General features: G+C 54.0%; 2 protein-coding genes across 4 annotated transcripts; both read left to right on the top strand.

The window, feature by feature from the left end:
• The first annotated feature begins 1439 nt into the window (after positions 1–1439).
• Positions 1440–4277, top strand: SIGMAR1 (sigma non-opioid intracellular receptor 1). Its single transcript, XM_081104228.1, has 4 exons — positions 1440–1698; positions 1829–2029; positions 2129–2221; positions 3206–4277. The coding sequence occupies exons 1-4, from the start codon at positions 1548–1550 to the stop codon at positions 3430–3432; spliced, it is 672 nt and encodes a 223-aa protein (XP_080960354.1). The 5' UTR covers positions 1440–1547; the 3' UTR covers positions 3433–4277.
• Positions 4278–10396: 6119 nt separating this feature from the next.
• Positions 10397–16768, top strand: ARID3C (AT-rich interaction domain 3C; the record flags this gene model as incomplete). 3 transcript variants are annotated; one of them, XM_081104219.1, is made up of 7 exons in its annotated part: positions 10397–10723; positions 12509–12581; positions 14292–14475; positions 14615–14904; positions 15699–15881; positions 16114–16203; positions 16668–16768. In XM_081104219.1, 7 exons carry the CDS (start codon positions 10412–10414, stop codon positions 16766–16768), a joined length of 1233 nt encoding a protein of 410 aa, XP_080960345.1. The 3 variants fall into 3 exon arrangements, with proteins under 3 accessions (XP_080960345.1, XP_080960344.1, XP_080960343.1); XM_081104218.1 differs by lacking the exon at positions 15699–15881 and having other exon boundaries at positions 10412–10723; XM_081104217.1 differs by lacking the exon at positions 16114–16203 and having other exon boundaries at positions 10412–10723.
• Between the last annotated feature and the right edge of the window lie 551 nt (positions 16769–17319).

The raw sequence follows: 17319 nt of genomic DNA, 5'->3' as shown, positions 1-17319 counted from the left end.
ATTATATTTGACTGTGTTAACCATTTCATTACTCTCATGTCTGAGGCCATGCTCCTCCAGTTCTCTCCTCCTTTGTTTTATTTATATAACTAACACATATGGCACCACATGCCAGATACTAATTGCTTTAAAAATATTAACTCACTTAATATTCATCACAATGAAGGTATGTACTATGTGGTAGGTACCTTTTATTCATCGCATTTTACTGACGGGAGAACTAAGTCACAAGAGCTTAAGTAACTTGCCCAACATCACACAATTAGCAGGTGGCAGGAGCCAGGCTTTTAATCCAGTCAATCGGGTCCAGAGTTCTTTTTCTTGACACTGCACAATGCTGCCTCTTTTCTCTCTTTTGTTTCTCTTCTGTTTTATCACTCCCCTACCATAACCGTTGTTGGTTTACAGGGACTCCTCTCACATTTTGTGCTTCAGAAGAAATCATTGTAGGCCCCTGAAGACCCAGGCTGTTTCTCTCCTGCTTGCCTTTGCTCTTGGAGTAGGTCTCACTGGCTGGAATGCCCTCCCCATCTCTCTCTCTCTCTCTCTTTTTTTTTTTAGTAGTTTGGCTTTATATATATATATATATAATCTTTATTGATTTCAGAGAGGAAGGGAGAGGGAAAGAGAGAGAGAAACATCAATGATGAGAGAACATCATTGATTGGCTGCCTCCTGTACGTCCCCCACTGGGGCTCAAGCCCGCAACCTAGGCACGTGCCCTTCACCAGAATCAAACCTGGGACCCTTCAATGCGCAGGCTGACGCTCTATCCACTGAGCCAAGGGCTCTCTCTTTAAAAAAAAAAATTATTTTATATATATATATATATATATATATATATATATATATATATATATATATAATAATTTTTTTTTAATTGATTTCAGAGGGGAAGGGAGAGGGAGAGATAGAAACATCAATAATGAGAGAAAATCATTGATTGGCTGCAACCCGGCGACTTGGAACGGAACCGTGACCTCCCAGTTCATAGGTGGACACTCAGCTTCTGAGCCAGGCCGGCCGGGCCCTCCTCGTCTTTCTTAAAGTCACTGCTCAGGTGTCGCCGCCTCCAGAAAGTCTCCCATGACGGCCCCAGGCCGAAGAGCCCTCCCGCCCTCCGCGCTCGCAGAGGCGGGCCTTAGGCACTAGGGTCCCGGAAGGCTCTCGCTTCCGGGCTGGCCTGTGTCACTCGCCAGTGAGTCCAGGGGAGCGCCCTTTGTGGGTCTCCCCGCTCCCACACTACCCCACGTGGGGCGGCGCTCCGAGAGACTCTACCCGGAGGGGCTCCTGCGGGCAGCTGGGCGGGCCCGGTTTCGCCCCGATTACCCTGTGCCCGCCGCGCCGCCCCCCGCCCCACGGTGCTCCCCGCTCCCCGTGAGAAGGTGGTACAGCCGGAGGGGCGGGGCCTGGGTGCCCGGGCAGTTCCGATTGGCCGGGGAGAGCCGCACGCCCGGCGGTGGCGGGGGACCGGGTCCCGGGCAGTGGGCAGCGTAGCCTCCGGCCCCGCTGGCTTCTGCGCCGAGCGGCGTGCGCTGCCCGCAGGGATGCAGTGGGCCGTGGGCCGGCGGTGGGTGTGGGCCGCGCTGCTCCTGGCCGCCGCGGCGGTGCTGGCCCAGGCGGTCTGGCTGTGGCTGGGCACGCAGAGTTTCGTCTTCCAGCACGAAGAGATCGCGCAGCTGGCGCGGCAGTACGCGGGTGAGCGGGCGAGCGGCCGGACGGACGGAGGGCTGGGCGGGCCGGGTCCGAGCCGGGGGCCCCGGGGGTTTCGTTTCCTAGCGCGGCACCGGAGCTGGCTCTAACCGTGCGACTCTTCTGCCCCCGCCAGGCTTGGACCACGAGCTGGCCTTCTCTCGGCTCATCGTGGAGCTGCGGCGGCTGCACCCAGGCCACGTGCTGCCGGACGAGGAACTGCAGTGGGTGTTCGTGAACGCGGGCGGCTGGATGGGCGCCATGTGCCTTCTGCACGCCTCGCTGTCCGAGTACGTGCTGCTGTTCGGCACCGCCCTCGGCTCCAGCGGCCACTCCGGTCAGTGCTGGCGGCGGGCCGGACTGGGAGGCTGGGGGTGTCCAAGGGCCCATGCCCTCCTTTCTGTTTGACCGGTGGGTACATCTGATTGTCCCGCAGGACGCTACTGGGCTGAGATCTCGGACACCATCATCTCTGGCACCTTCCACCAGTGGAGAGAGGGCACTACCAAAAGCGAGGTCTTCTACCCAGGTGGGTAGGGAGGTCCTGTCAGAGAAGTGGCTTCCTTCGCTGTGGTATGCTCATAGGTGGGGGAGGGAGCCATGGCGTGGGAAAGGGGTGCATTGAGGGACCCTCTCCCCTGTCCCCCATCCTCTGGATAAGCCACAGGTAGTTAGTTGAGGCAGGACTGAGGGCCCCAGTTGATTTCCTCTGTCAAAAGGAAACAAAACATAAGAGTTTCCTGTTAAATGTTGTCTGATTTTTATCTGCTAAGACACTCTTTTTCTCATCCATATTCCAGCAATTGTTGGGGAAACAGAAATGTTTTCATATCTCCAAAAGCAAGGCAGACAGTTGCCTTCCTTTTTTAAAAAAATCCTCACCCGAGGATATGTTTTTATTGATTTTAGAGAGAGAGGAAGGGAAAGAGAGAAACATCCACTGACTGCCCCCCATACCCACCCCAACTTGGGATCGAACCCACGACCTTTTGGTGTACAGGACGGCGCTCCAACCAACTGAGCCACACTGGCCAGAGCTGTCTTCCTTTTTTTATATAGTGAAATATTTTACATAAAAAGTAGAGGTTTGGATTTCCAACTAAGTTTGAGGTTGTGTTAAAGCACAGCAGGCGTTGTCATTGAACAGTTACATTTCTCAGAAGGCCTCACAAATCTTATAACCACCCCTCTGTACCTAACTGGCCCAAATTTAGCTAAAGTTCTGCTTGACGTGACGGAGGCTTGGGAATGACTCCTGTACAATGGCCCATAGTCAGTAGGTGCTCCTCCTTGGCTCCCTTTAAGAAAGGACATGAGCCAGGTGATGCCACAGGAAAATTTAGGAGTCGCCATCTTGGCCTCTTACCCCTCCAGATAGAGGACTTGGCCAGTGAGGTCAGACTTTTTCCTTTCCTTAAACTCTCCTTACCATTAGATAGCCCAGGGGCCAGGGAGGGGACAACAATGGAAGGGCAGGGCTAGGCTCCTCATGTGTGTGCTCCCTGTCCCCCAGGGGAGACAGTGGTGCACGGGCCTGGTGAGGCAACGGCTGTGGAGTGGGGGCCAAACACATGGATGGTGGAGTATGGCCGGGGAGTCATCCCATCTACCTTGACCTTCGCGCTGGCTGACACAATCTTCAGCACCCAGGACTTCCTCACCCTCTTCTACACTCTTCGCGCCTATGCCCGGGGCCTCCGACTTGAGCTCACTACCTACCTCTTCGGCCAGGACCCCTGAGTAGCCGGGCCTGAAGGAGGACCTGTGGGTGGACAGGAGCGGGCAGGCCCGCACACATCCACTTGCTGGAGCCCATATGGAAAGATGGACGTACGACATATGTGCATACTGAGTTCCTGGTATACAAGTAGGGACATACATGCTTATACCACCAAACACAGAGACTTATGGGAACATATGGGACACACATTTAGATCATGAATCCCCATGTATACCAGGGGGTCCAGTCATGTTCAAACATAACACAAGCTTGACTCATTAACTCAGGCCTTTCTAGAGCTTCCCTACCCCCAGTCAGAGCTCTGGAGTTAGGGCGGTGGGGTATTATACTCTGCCTGGATTTTACCCCTCAACCCAGCAGCAGTTGGGGAAAGGATGAGGAAGAAGAGGAGTTGCCTTTGAAGGTCCCCTTCACCTGCAGCTAGATTGCGCTTTCCCTTGATCGCCCTGTCCTCACCATATGCCTTACCCCTGCTCTGTTCCCCTGCTATGCAAGTCCCCTCGTGGCCTGTCCCCCACCCTCTCAGCACCCAAGTCAGTTGGGGAGCCAGAAGAAGGGAGAATGCTGAGGTCAGGGTCCCTTCCTTCCTGAAAGACCACCATTCTTCCCTCAGGAGTATGGTGGGGAGGCTGACCTCAGCCTACGGCCCACCCTGATGGGAAGACCTGAAGATGTGGGCCTAGATCCAAGGGATCATCCCTGGCCTAGAGAGAAGGCCTTTTCTGTGCGTACACACACACGCGCGCACACACGCACACACACACACACACACACCCATCACAGCTTTCAGACACTGCATTTTCTGTCCATCTGACTCTGTTAATAAAGACCTGTCGAACAGTTCCATTTCTTTGTGTATCTGAGCAGCAAGAAAACATGCGGTGTGATTGAGTTTATGAGACACTGGCTGTATACCTTAGTGTGCACAAAATCACCCAGGAGGGTCATTGACTCTGCAGATTACTGTGCCCCATCCCCAGAGGTTCAATTCTGGGTTGAGGCCTTGAGATCCATATGTTTAATAAGATCCTCTCCACACGTTTTGAATGTGACAGTTTAAGAAATTCAGGGCTGGATGAGGTGTGTATCTTGGTCTTGCCTCTGCCATTGCAGGTCTGGAAACAGCCTTGGGAGTCCTGCCCTGAATGGCCACGAGATGGCAGTGTGCACCCACTTTTGAGCTGAAGGAGGCCTCGTCATTCTCCATTTGCTTTCTTCTGGGTATCTTGTCCAGATAGAAGTTTCTCCAGTCTGCCTTCTCCAGGACTCCTCACTTCTATGAGGAGGCTCCTGGGGGTGGAGAGCAGGTGGTGTCTGAGGGGTTGTGAGAAAGGTGCCCTAAAGTGTACTCCCAGCGACCCTGCACTTGCCCTCTTAAAGTTTGTGCTCTGGTTGCATCACTTGTCCCATCCTGCTGGCCCTGCTCTGAGGGTAAGGCCCAGATCACTCTTAGAAAATGGTGAGGAACATGATTACAAAAACTGTGTATTCTAAAAAGTTGACATTCTAATGAGCAAAAACACAGGAGACTACATGTATAACCACTTGTAAGCAACATCAAGTCTAAATTTGTGGCTCTGAATGAATATAAGGCCCAGGCAAGATGGCCGTCCTGACATCTGTCATGGACACCACCATCCAGGCCATGACAGAGCCTAGCTGGGGCCTCTCCATAGATCATGGGTTGCAAAGTCAAGCATTCAAGGACTTTTCCCACCCTATAACCCGGCTCTGCCTCTAGTCTCACCTCCCATCTATCAGGGCTGCTCCAGCTCCCCTGTTGTCCCTCCCTCCCACTAGGACTAGGTTTCCAGGGTCCTCCCCATCTCTGGTAAGCCCAGAATTGTTTCTTCCCAACTTTCATTTGACACAATCACTCTTAAAACACTTGTTTTCCAGTACATTTCTCCTTTGCCTCCTTTACTAGATCTTAACCTGTCCAACCTCTGTTGACTTGCCAGGACTTAATCCTCAAATTTCTGTCTACACCCCTCCCATGTGCTCTCAATCATTTCAAGACTTTAAATAGCATCTGTGTCTTCCCCACTTCCAGTTTTATTGAGCTATAATTGACATATAGCATTAGTTTAAGGCAGTGGTTCTCAACCTTCCTAATGCCGTGACCCTTTAATACAGTTCCTCATGTTGTGGTGACCCCCAATTTCATTGTTACAAATTGAACATAATTAAAGCATAGTGATTAGTCACAAAAACAATATGTAATTATGTGTTTTCCGATGGTCTTAGGCGACCCCTGTGAAAGGGTCGTTCGACCCCCAAAGGGGTCGCGACCCACCGGTTGAGAACCGCTGGTTTAAGGTGTACGACATAGTGATACACGTATACATTGTGAAATGGTTACCACAATAAGTTTAGTGCCTCACAGTTACATTTTTTTAAAATGAAAACTTTCAAGATCTACACTCTTCGCAACTTTCAAATATGTAATATAGTATTAACTATAGTTACTATGTTGTACATTACATCTCCAGGACTTATTTCTCTTACAACTGGAAGTTTGTGCCTTTTGACCACATTCACCCATATCATCCACCTCAGGCCTCTGGCATCTACCAATCTGGTGTTTCTAAGAGTTTGTTCTTTTTAGATTCCACATATAAGTGAGAATATAGAGTATTTGTCTTTCTGATTTATTTCACAGCATAATGCCCTCAAGGATGAATGGATAAAGAAAATGTGATCTATATAATGGAATATCATTCAGCCATAAAAAAGAAATCCTGCCATTTGCAACAACATACATGGACCTTGAGAACCATCTATATCAGCGGTTCTCAACCTGTGGGTCGCGACCCCTTTGGCGGTCGAACGACCCTTTCACAGGGGTCGCCTAAGACCATCCTGCATATCAGATATTTACGTTACGATTCATAACAGTAGCAACATTACAGTTAAGTAGCAACGAAAATAATTTTATGGTTGGGTCACAACATGAGGAACTGTATTTAAAGGGCCAGAAGGTTGATAACCACTGATCTATATGTATCAACTCCTAATTTCTTGTCTCAGCCCAAATCTCTTCTCTGAGCTCCAGATATCAGCTTCATATATCTGACCACCAACATCTCCACCTGGTTGTCTAATTGGCATCTCAAACTTGAAATGTCCAACATGAACTGATTTCTCCCAATCCTGTACCTCCTGCAGGCTTTACTGTCTCAGTTAAGTATACTTCCATTTACCCACCTGCCCAGGCCAAAAGGCATGGAGTCATCTTGAATACCTCTTATTCTCTCACATCTCATATTCAGGGCATCAACAGAGCGTGTCAGCTTTATCTTTGAAACATTCAGAATCTAACCTCCCTTGTTCAAGCTGTCCTCTCTTGCATGGATTACTGCAGTGGCCTAATTGATCGTCATGCTGGCGTGCTGTGTGGAGGGTTCACCACGCAACAGTCGACTCAGCCTTTCGCTCTGTTCAGACATTTCCATCGGCTTCCCACTCATTCAGTGTTTCTACTGCCTCCAGGAACCTACTCCAAGGCCCATGTTACCTCTGACCGTATATCTCACCACTCACCTCAGCCACCCTGGTCAGCCCAGTGTCCTCCTTGCTTTCTTTTTGACACATCAAGCAAACGTCCACCACTGGATATTTGCATCTACTCTTCTGCCTACAATGTTCCCTAGGTATCTTCCTGGCTCTTTCCTCCACGCCTTCCCAATTCAGTTCCTGCTCTGAGTCCTTCCCTTAATCTTTGTGAATTAGAAGCCCTTCTGTCGTGGTTTTTAAATATCTCCATAATCTGGCCAGTGTGGTTCAGTGGTTGAGTGTTGACCTGTGAACCAGGAGGTCATGGTTCAATTCCTGGTCAGGGCACATTACAGGCTTGATCCCCAGTGTGGGGCGGTCAAGAAACAGCCGATCAATGATTCTCATCATTGATGTTCCTATCTCTTCCTCTCCCTTCCTCTCTCTGAAATCAATAAAAATATATTAAAAAATAAAATATCTCCATAAGTATTTTTATATTTCTCCCTTTAAGAGATGAGTCCTAATGCCCTTACCCTTGAATGTGGGCTGGACACAGTTATGTATTTTTTTTTTAATATATAAAAATCCCTACCCTCTGCCCTCTAGTCCCCCAAGCCATGCTTGTCTGCCTCTGCACATTCAGTGGCTCTTCACGCTGTGGCTCAGCCTTAGAGAGGGCTTGACTGCCCCAGAACTCACCACATAAAGCTGTGTAGGGAAGGATTGGGAATATATACTGGTTGGATTGGGAATAAGGACACATGTAATAACTTAATAAAAAAAATTAAAAAGAAAATACGAGTTGGATCACCAAGGCTTCCTGGGGGGGGCAGGGGGCGGGTCTGACATTTAGGTCTGAAATCCGAGTGGGAGGACCCTGGAGTGAACCAAAGGTGTGAGCAGGACTGAGCCGCAGTGTGGCCAAGGGTGGGCCAAAGAGAGCAAGGACTTAGGACCACAGTGGGATCCAGGCTGGGGACAAAGGTAGAGGCTGGAGATAGGGAGAGCGAGGGTCACCCTGGCGACCCAGGGCAGGGCAAGCTGGGTCCGAGAGGAGAGGACTGGTTGCGGGGAGGGGAGAGAAAACAAAAGTCACACCTGACTATCTGCCTCTTGGGGGAGTCTTGGCCCTGGGAGGAATCTTGCTTCTCTGGGTACGAGGTCAGGGGATGATCCTCTGTGCTGGGTTTGGGTTTGACATAGCAGTTTCACACCCATGCCAGGTGTCACCCATACAGACATGTGTTGTTCTCACACGGCATCACCTCCAGGTAGCCCTCCTGCTTTTGGTAGGGTGATTCCCTTACATACAGGAAGAAACTGGGATATGTATGAGGGTGCCAGAGAGGAATGGGGTCCACACTGCTCAGAGCAGGAATTGCGACCTGCCATCAGGACCCCCAAATAAGGAACAGCATCTGGGAATCATGGGGGATAGGGTAGGCCTGAGTCAGTGGGCAGAAGGGGTCTGGAGATACAGACTAGGGAGTCACACACATGGGTGAAGATGGCCAAAATGCTGATCACTGTTTGAATGCATGATGAGCATCACTTTTTGTACATAAGCTTGAAGATGTCTGTAATTGAACGTCCAAAAAGCTTTAAAAAAACTGAAGAAAAACAAAGCAAAGCCCGGCTGGCTTGGCTCAGTGGTTGATCGAGGACTATGAACCAGGAGGTTACGGTTCGATTCCCGGTCAGGGCACATGCCTGGGTTTCGGGCTTGATCCCCAGTGTGGGGTGTTCAGGAGGCAGCCAATCAGTGATTCTCATCATTGAAGTTTCTATCTCTCTCTTCCTCTCTGAATAAAAAACCTGTGTGGCTGTGTACCAGTATCTCCATGTAGTATGTGTACCTGCTGCAGGTGTGGAATCAGTGTAGAGACATCCAAGTGTGCATATATAGGTGTGAGTCCACCGCCATACACACATATTGTGCAAACTGCAGCATTGGGCAGAGCATGGGGAGAAGTTTCAGTTCTGTCCAGGCCTGCCCCACTCACCCCAACACCCTGCGGAGTGGCTCCCCTCGTGAGCACAGCCATTGGCGCTGTAGTGTCCTGTGGTATCCCATGTAACTCAGCATGTGAAACCCGGCAGCTGTGTGCCTGAACTCTGACAAGGGTATGTTGGTGTGTGAACACAGTGACGTGTGTGTGAATGCCGGGACTCACTAAGTGTGGGTGTAGGACACCCTGGTCCCCAGTCCAAGAGCAGTGGATTCCTCATTCTCTTTCGCACGATTCCCACCCGCTCCCCAGCGCCCCCTCCCCTGAATCTGACCGTGTGGAAGGTGGGAGACACCTGTTGGGGGCTGGGAGCGGCAGAGCCCACCGGGGCCTCTCCCGGCGTCCCCGCCCGCCCTGCCCCGCTCCGGTCCCGCCCCCGCGGCCTCTCCTAGCGAAGCAGTGTGAGCGCAGGGCGGCCAGAGGAGCGCACGGCGGCAGGAGCGCACAGTGGGAGACCCAGCGCGGGAACGAACGGAGGCAGGGGCCGCCCCGGAGGCGGGCGCAGAGGGAGAGCCGTGGAGACGCCGGGGGCAGCGGGCCGCGCCAAGCTGGTGAGTGCAGCCGCGGGGTGCCAGGAGCCAGAGAGCAGGCGTCGAGACCTCTCCGTCCCCTGTCCGGGGCTCTGTGCCCGCCGCCCTCTATTCCTGCGCTTCGACTCCTTGGTTCTAGTTCTCTGTGTCTCTGCCGCCGCGTCTGTCTGTTTTCCCTGTGCCTGTCTGTCTGTCCCCTCTATTTGCTGTCTCGCCCTCTCTCTTTTTAATCTCTTCCGTCTCTGTCTCCGGCAGCGTCGGTCTTCCCCGTTCTCTCTCAAGCCCTGTCTCCCTAATTGTCTCTCTGTCTCTGTCTCTCTCTTTGGACTGCCTGTTACTCACATCTTTGATATTTATCTCTTGCTCCCCTCTTTCTCTTACCTCCCCTGTCTCTCTACCTAGTATCTCTGTCAATCTGGCCTCTGTCTCTCCATTCTTGAATCTGCCTGATATCTCTGTCTCTCTCCATCTTGGTCTCTCTGTGTCTCTGTCTCTTCCCACCTTTGTCTCTCTGTCTCATCTTGATTTCTGTCACCTTGTCATATTCATTCTTCTCTCTCCCTCTCTGTCTCTCTGGCTCTGTGTCTCTCTGATCAGATGGCTCTCTCACTGTCCCCATCTCTCTCGGTTTCTTGGTCCTTGTCATCCTCTTTGGCTCAGCCTCTGCCTGTCCTCCATCAGTGCCCATTCCTGTCTCTTTGGCTTTGTCTCTCTTGCTCTGTCTACCTCTCGTCAATCTCTGAGAAAGCTATCTTTCTGTCTTTTTCCTTATGGCCTCCCTGCACTTCCCTGAATCCATGACCATCTCCCCTTGTGTTGGAGGTTGCAGGGGCAGCGGGGCCCAGCAACCATAATGCCCTCTCCCACAGGCGGCCCTTTCTTCTGGACCCCGCCTGGTGCCAGCTCCCCCACCGGCGGGGGGACTGCGCCTGGAAGCTGTGATGGAAGCCCTGCAGAGGCAGCAGGCAGCCAGACTGGCCCAGGGGATGAGGCCATTGGCCCCTCCACGCCCACCACCACCACAGCCTCCCTTGCCTGGCCCTGGGATTCTGCAGGCCCTTGAGAGGGCCTCAGGGAAGGTTGGGGCTGAGAAAGAGGAGGATGCCGGAGAGGATGAGGAGGGGGAGGAAGCTGGAGCTGAGAAAGAGGCAGCTGAAGAGAGTCGTCCAGAAACCCGGGGGCCCAGCTCACCTTCCAGCCAGCCCCCTGGACCTCATCCCCATGAGTGGACCTATGAGGAACAGTTCAAGCAGGTAGGAGCCCCTCCCTGTCAGGGCCTCCTCTTCCTCCTTTCTGAGCCAAAGCAGAGCCTGGTCATTAGCAGCCTACCCACCCCTGCCGCCCTCCGCCCTCTACAGGATGGAAAGACAGAGACCGAGGCCTGGAGAGAGACAGTGGAAAGATTGAAGGATAGTGACAGGAAGGGAGAGACTCAGACACACGGAAAGAAGTGCATAGGCATATATTAAGAGGTGCAGGAGACACCCAGAAACATGGAGGCCAACAGATTGGAGGCTTTTGGTGAGGTTACAAGGGAAAGTGGGAGGGATGTAGGAGCCCTTAAGCATTCTTCTAAGGTTGGGGAATCTGGGGACTAGGCATTCTAAAGTCAGCAGCATCCTACCCTAACTCCTCAAACACCGAGTCACAGGGTCATATTGGACTGCCTGCTTCCGTCTTTGGAAGTAGAATGGAGGTTGCCACTCTTTTGGTATCCCTCTCATCTCTTCCCTGTCACATTCCCCCTACCCAAATCCCCTCACTGCCTGAGGTCTGTGGGTGACAGTTTCCAGCCTGTGATGGCCACTACAGGCGCAGTGTGGCCAACGGGCCACCGTGCAGCTGGGAAGGACAAGATCTTACTCACAGGGCCATATTTGAGTGAACCCATCTGGATGTTATTCTAAGGCACTACTCCAGGCTGTCACTATGAAGGTATTTGGCAGGGCTGTGACTCTAGGTGTGCTATTCTGGTGGTGTTACCTGTAGGGCAAGCACGTCAAACTCGCGGCCAGTGGGCCGCACGCCTCGTTTATTTAAACAGTGTAGGGTGTTAGTCTTGAGTATTTTCCAGAAATGTTCACCTGTGGTGAGTAGTCTGTGGCATTAGTGTATAAAGGAGTGTTACTCAGGACTGTGTTACTCTGGAGATATGGCTCTAGCAACTGCTTCTCCTGGGTATAAATCCGGGGGTTATTACTTGGAGAGTGTGTATGTTATTTGTGGGCATCCATCTAAGGGCTCAGTTCTTGTGGGAGCATAGATCTAAAGGTGAATCGCTGAGGTTTGTTACTAATGGGGGTTTTTACTGAGTTCTTATTGGGGGATGGAGTGTTACCTATAGGTGTTACTCAGGGACTCTTACTCTGGGGTAAATGACTATTACTCTAGGGATTGCTCCTCCTGGGTGGTATTTGGGAAGTGATATTGGAGGTGGGGCTCCAGGCGACTGGGAATGTGTGGGATGACCCCCTGGACCTTTCAAGTCCTGACCCCACCGGTCCTGGGTGGTGCAGGGCCATTGCCTCTGTGGCAGCTTCTGCAGTGGGAAGGTCACTGTCCCTGGAAGGAGATCAGACTAGATGGTGGGGGCCCTGGTTTCAATCCAGGAGCTTCTGAGCATCCATCCTGCCTGAGGGATGGGTTAGAGTCATTATCCCCAACCCTGGCAGAGATGTGAAAGGCAAGAAGCCCTTGCAGGAATGACCAAGAGTGAATGAGGGCCTCAGATGTACCTGTCAGTTTCCTCAGTGTGGAACACAGCTCCAGTGTGACTCCCTCCCTGCACTCCCGGGAGGAAGCCGGCCTCCACAGCTTCCTCTCTTCCCCTACTCCCCAGGTGGGTGTTTGGCCTGCCCAGGGCACTCACTGTAGAGGGCCTCTGCCTCCAGGGAGAGAGAGCCCAATGTCTGGGAGTTCACATTTTAGGTCCTACTTACCCCTTCAGCTGGGGACCCTTATTCAGGGTTCAGCCTGGGTTGGGGTCCCAGGGGGAGGGAGGTTAGTGGAGCTGGAAAATGACCTCAGTCCTTCCCCAGCTGTACGAGCTCGATGCAGACCCCAAGAGGAAGGAATTTCTGGATGACCTGTTTAGCTTCATGCAGAAGAGGGGTGAGTGTGGTGACGTAAGGGAAAGACCTCCATTTGCCAGGTTTGAGGATGGGAGAGCTCAGGGTTTAGTCCCCAGTCTGGGTCTTCTCTGCAGAGGCCTGAGCTGGGCAGCACCTATCCTTTGGGCCCTCAATAGCGTCTTTAACCTCTGACCCTGCCCTCCTCCTCCACCCAGCAATTAATTAGTGGCCAGCCCACTGGCAGGTTAATGAGTGTGGGATCAATTGGGAAGGTGGGAAGGGGAACTGGTGGGGGGCTGGCCTGATTGGAGGGGGGCTTCCCAGGACTGGGGGGCTGGGAACGCCTTGGTCCTCTTTTGCTGACCCTTCTTCCAGCCTCGTCTCTCCCCAGTTTTCCCTTGCTTCGGGCAGGGGACACCCAGGGTGCTCTGCAGCAGAAAGGACTGGGATTAGACTGAAGGAAGGACTTCTCAAGGGGTAGGCTGAGAACTGTGTGAGTTGGGGCTGTGGAGGAGGAGGAATCAGGGTGGGTGGCAGTCCATCACTTAGGTTGCTCCCCAGATTCATGGGTCCAAAGACTGACTCATTATCTCTCTCTACAAAGCTAATTAACTCACTCCGAGCGTGGCCTGATAAGCTGCTAATTAACTGGCTGCACTGAGCCCCCCTCCCCAGTGCAGAAGCTGGCCAAAGTCCCTCAGGCCCCCACCCCAGGCCCAGCACCCCTGGCGGATTCATTCCTAAGGAGGGACCCTCATTGGGGCCCAGATCCTTTGGCTCCCCAGGGAGACCTAGTCATTGTGGTCCCAGTGTACCCCCACACCCGCGCCCCTTCCTTGAGGTCTCCCCTCCACTGGGGGGCTGGGGTAGGGTGGTCAGAGCAGACCCTATCACTCCCCCCACCAGGCCCAGAGCTGTGCCTCCCTCAAGTCTCCCCTCCCTCGAGTCCTGCCTCCCTCCGCTCCCTCTGCAGGGGGAGGGGGTCTCCCGGGACCGATAATTTCCCCCCATTAATCAGGCCGCAGCTAATTGTTCGGGTCCAAAGGCGGCAGCGGAAGGGGACGGGATCGGTAAGGAATTAACTGGGGCCCATCGCTCAGCGCAGACAGGCCCCTTTGTCAGGACCGGCCGGCGGGGGCGGCGCGGGCGGCGGAGTTGGCGAGCCGCGGCTGGGCCGCTTCCCCCCCCCACCACCCTTCGGCGTCGCCCCCGCCGGCCGCTGCTTCGGGGCGTCGGGCTGCTCGGCGCCGTCAGGAAGTCCTTCTTGCGGTCTACTCCAGGGGTCGGCAGCCGAAAGCTTGGGGCCCACATCTAGCCTCCTGAGAGTTACGAATGTCACTGGATTTTTAAACAGTGTAAGGACCTGAAAGACCACACTGCCAGCCGTGCGAATTCGAACTGCAGCGGCCGCCAGTGACGTTTCACTGGGGCACAGCTGCACGGCGGCTTCAGCCCCAGCGCAGGGCGGGGTGGTTCTGGAGAGACCGTTTGGCCCACGAAGCCTGAGCGTTTCACATCGGGCCCTTGACAGAAGTTGGCCCAGCCCTGGGCTCGCCCCTGCTCCTCCCGGAGCTCCAGGGGCTGTGCCTAGAATACCGCCTCCCTCCCACCTCTCCCTCCTTCCTCCTTCCCTTTCTCGATGTCCCGCCCTGTACCCCGACCTCGCCCCGGCAGCCTCCTCCTTCCCTCCCCCAGGATGCCCGTAGGCAGGGTCCTATCTTCGTGGCCTGACTCTGCTCGCCCCCCCCAGGGACGCCGGTGAACCGCGTGCCCATCATGGCGAAGCAGGTGCTGGACCTGTACGCGCTGTTCCGCCTGGTGACGGCCAAGGGCGGCCTGGTGGAAGTCATCAACCGCAAGGTGTGGCGGGAGGTCACGCGCGGCCTCAGCCTGCCCACCACCATCACCTCCGCCGCCTTCACTCTCCGCACCCAGTGAGGCCGGGCGGGCGGGGCGGAGGGAGCGCGCAGGGAGGGGCCGGGGAGGGGAGCGGCGGGGCGCGAGGCGGCTCCGGGCGCAGGTCCCGGTCCGCAGGCCCGGCTTCCCCAGCGCGCGTGTCCCGCCCGCCCCCAGGTACATGAAGTATCTGTACCCCTACGAGTGCGAGACGCGGGCGCTCAGCTCCCCCGGGGAACTCCAGGCCGCCATCGACAGCAATCGGCGCGAGGGCCGTCGTCAGGCTTACACCGCCGCCCCGCTCTTCGGCTCCACCGGGCCGCCCCCTCGGGGCACCCCGGGCCCCACCTCAGGTCCTGGCTCCGCCCTGCCAGCGCCCGCGCCCGGCCCCCGCCCCGCCCAGGTCTCCGCCTCCGGGCTGCCGGCGCACGCCTGCGCGCAGCTGAGCCCGAGCCCCATTAAGAAAGGTGTGAGGGGCGAGGGGCTGAGGTTTAGGGGTCACCGAGACCCAGGGGTACGCTGAGATATAGGGAACGTTAAAATAGGGGGACTATGGGATGCGGGAGGCATTGGGGTATGGGGCATTAGGGACTGATGGGGCACTGGGATTTGATGCACTCTAACCTTAGGGGTCCTGGGGTTTGGGGTCAGTGAAGCTTTGGGAACCCCGGAGTAGGGGTTACTGTGGTACGCGGCTGAAGGTCCTTTATCCAAAGCAATTCCATTTTACACCTGTTCACCCAGGGTTCTGTTTGCATGTGGTTTGTGCCTTCTGTGACCTGGATTATTTAACTGAGAACAGGAGATCCTCCACATTCTGGACCAATTTAGACATATATTGATTGGCCCTTTGGGTCCTGGCTGATGTGGCTCAGTTGGTTGGAGTGTCCTCCCGTACACCAGAGGGTGGTGGGTTCTATTGCCGGTCAGGGCACATGCCTGGGTTACAGAGACAACTGATATCTCTCTCTCTCTCTCTCTCTCTCTCTCTCTCTCTCTCTCTCTCTCTCCTCCACATCTCTCTCTCTCTCTGTCTCTCTCTTTTTCTTCCCCTCTCTCTAAACAACAACAAATCAACATATTAACCCTTTGGGCTCTCCAGTTTCAGAGCCTCTAGGCTGAGACTCTGGATGGGAGTGGGGATTGAACTTGGTGCTTGAACTTGAGTGACTGACCTCCCTTGGTGCCAGGCCTGGGGAGAGAACTAAATGCAGATACTGACTTGATTGGGTCAGGGGAGCTGAATTACCTATTCTTCCAGAAGAGAGTGGAATTCCAACCCCTCGACTGGCACTGCCCGTGGGCCTGGCCTTGGGACCTGCCCGGGAGAAGTTAGCACCAGAGGAGCCTCCAGAGAAGAGGGCTGTGCTGATGGGGCCCATGGACCCACCTCAACCTGGCGCACCCCCAAGTTTTCTGCCCCATGGCAAGGTTCCCCTAAGGGGTGAGGAAGGGCTTGTTGCTGATAGGGTTTTGGGCCTTGCACTGTGGGAGGACAGACCTATTACCTGATAAGCATTGGAGGTGGGGCAGATAGATCCCTAAATAGACAACTGTGTGATTACAGGTGTGAGGCTGAAGTCGAATGGGGGGGTGTGTATAGGGATGGAGCGGGGAGCTTGTAAGTCTGAAGTCTGATTCCCAAAAATGTGACTCCCCTGCCCTCTCCTGGACAGAAGAGCGGCTAGATGGGCCTCTCAATCTGGCAGGCAGTGGTATCAGCAGTATCAACATGGCCCTAGAGATCAACGGGGTGGTCTACACAGGTACGGGTACTGCATGCTGTCTGCACTGGCATGAGGTCAGGGGTATTTACATTGGCATGGGGATTTTAGACTTTTTCTACTTGCATGAGATTCAGGGATATCCAAACTTGCATGGGTAATATGGGGTTCAGGGGATTGCTACATTGGCATGGGTTAAAGGGTCTGGCTACATGGCATGGGGGTGAAGGCATGACCTCTCTATGGGTACCATGGGTACCACGGGATGTCTGCCTTGTCATGGGCCTCTATATCTGTGTAAATATTGTTTACCTGTTCGAGTGTATCTATATTAGCATAGAAATCTCTGACTGACCCAAGGGGTTTGTCCTCATTGGTTTGTGGCAGAGGTATGTGTGTGGTGTTCTAGCAATCAGGTCACTAACTTCTGTTTCCTTCTTCTGTTTCCCTGTCATCCCCTCTCCTGCTTGTATTTTCCCTCTACCATCTCCTCACTCCTTTGGCAGGCATCCTCTTTGCCCGCCGCCAGCCTGTGCCAACTTCCCAGGGCCCAATTAACCCTGTACCCCCCACCCCTACAGGGCCCCCTTCCGGCACCTCACCCTGAGAGCTCCCACTTTGAATTAAGAGTCCTAGCCCATTGCTGGGTGGGGGGAGACACCCCCTCCACCTTGATTCTTCCAGAGGGCCCACTCTAGGACCCAGACCTGGGAGGAGACCCCCCCGCCCCCACACACACACATGCCATGTGGACTTGAAGCCAAAGGTTTTCTTTTGATGTTACATCTACCTCATTGTAAAGGGAGGGCACTTCCCCTCTGGCCAACTCCAGCAGCATCTACCAAAGAGTCCTGCCCCTAGAAACCCCCATCGTCTCCTCACTTTGTCAATGTCATGTCTAGGACGCTACCTCTTGGAGTCAGACCTGCTTCTTCTCTTCAGGAGCCATATGAAGGGTTGGATTGGGATGTTGTGGAGGAGATGTCCCTCAGGTCACATCTGGATAATAAAGCTGTAGTCCCTCCCTCCCCAGTGCCTCTTCTTGTTTGTATCTGGGGGTTGGAGAAGGAATTGTGTGGTTTACAGGCAGCGTTGGGCCAAGGGTTCTCAGCGGGAAGACAGAACAGCAAAGGCCCATGAGGATAGAAGAGCTCAGTC

The sequence above is a fragment of the Myotis nattereri genome, assembly GCF_964212035.1.
Source record: "Myotis nattereri genome assembly, chromosome: 12".
Classification (NCBI taxonomy): domain Eukaryota; kingdom Metazoa; phylum Chordata; class Mammalia; order Chiroptera; family Vespertilionidae; genus Myotis; species Myotis nattereri.
Note: the sequence above shows the minus strand (reverse complement) of the source record. Positions and strands in the feature narration are given on the sequence as shown.

Excerpts from the sequence above, each read along its gene's own strand:
- SIGMAR1 (XM_081104228.1), top strand. The coding sequence starts at position 1,548 with ATGCAGTGGGCCGTGGGCCGGCGGTGGGTGTGGGCCGCGCTGCTCCTG. Across the intron at positions 2,030-2,128 it reads CGGCTCCAGCGGCCACTCCG|GACGCTACTGGGCTGAGATC; the intron begins GTCAGTGCTGGC and ends ATTGTCCCGCAG. Across the intron at positions 2,222-3,205 it reads AAGCGAGGTCTTCTACCCAG|GGGAGACAGTGGTGCACGGG; the intron begins GTGGGTAGGGAG and ends CCTGTCCCCCAG.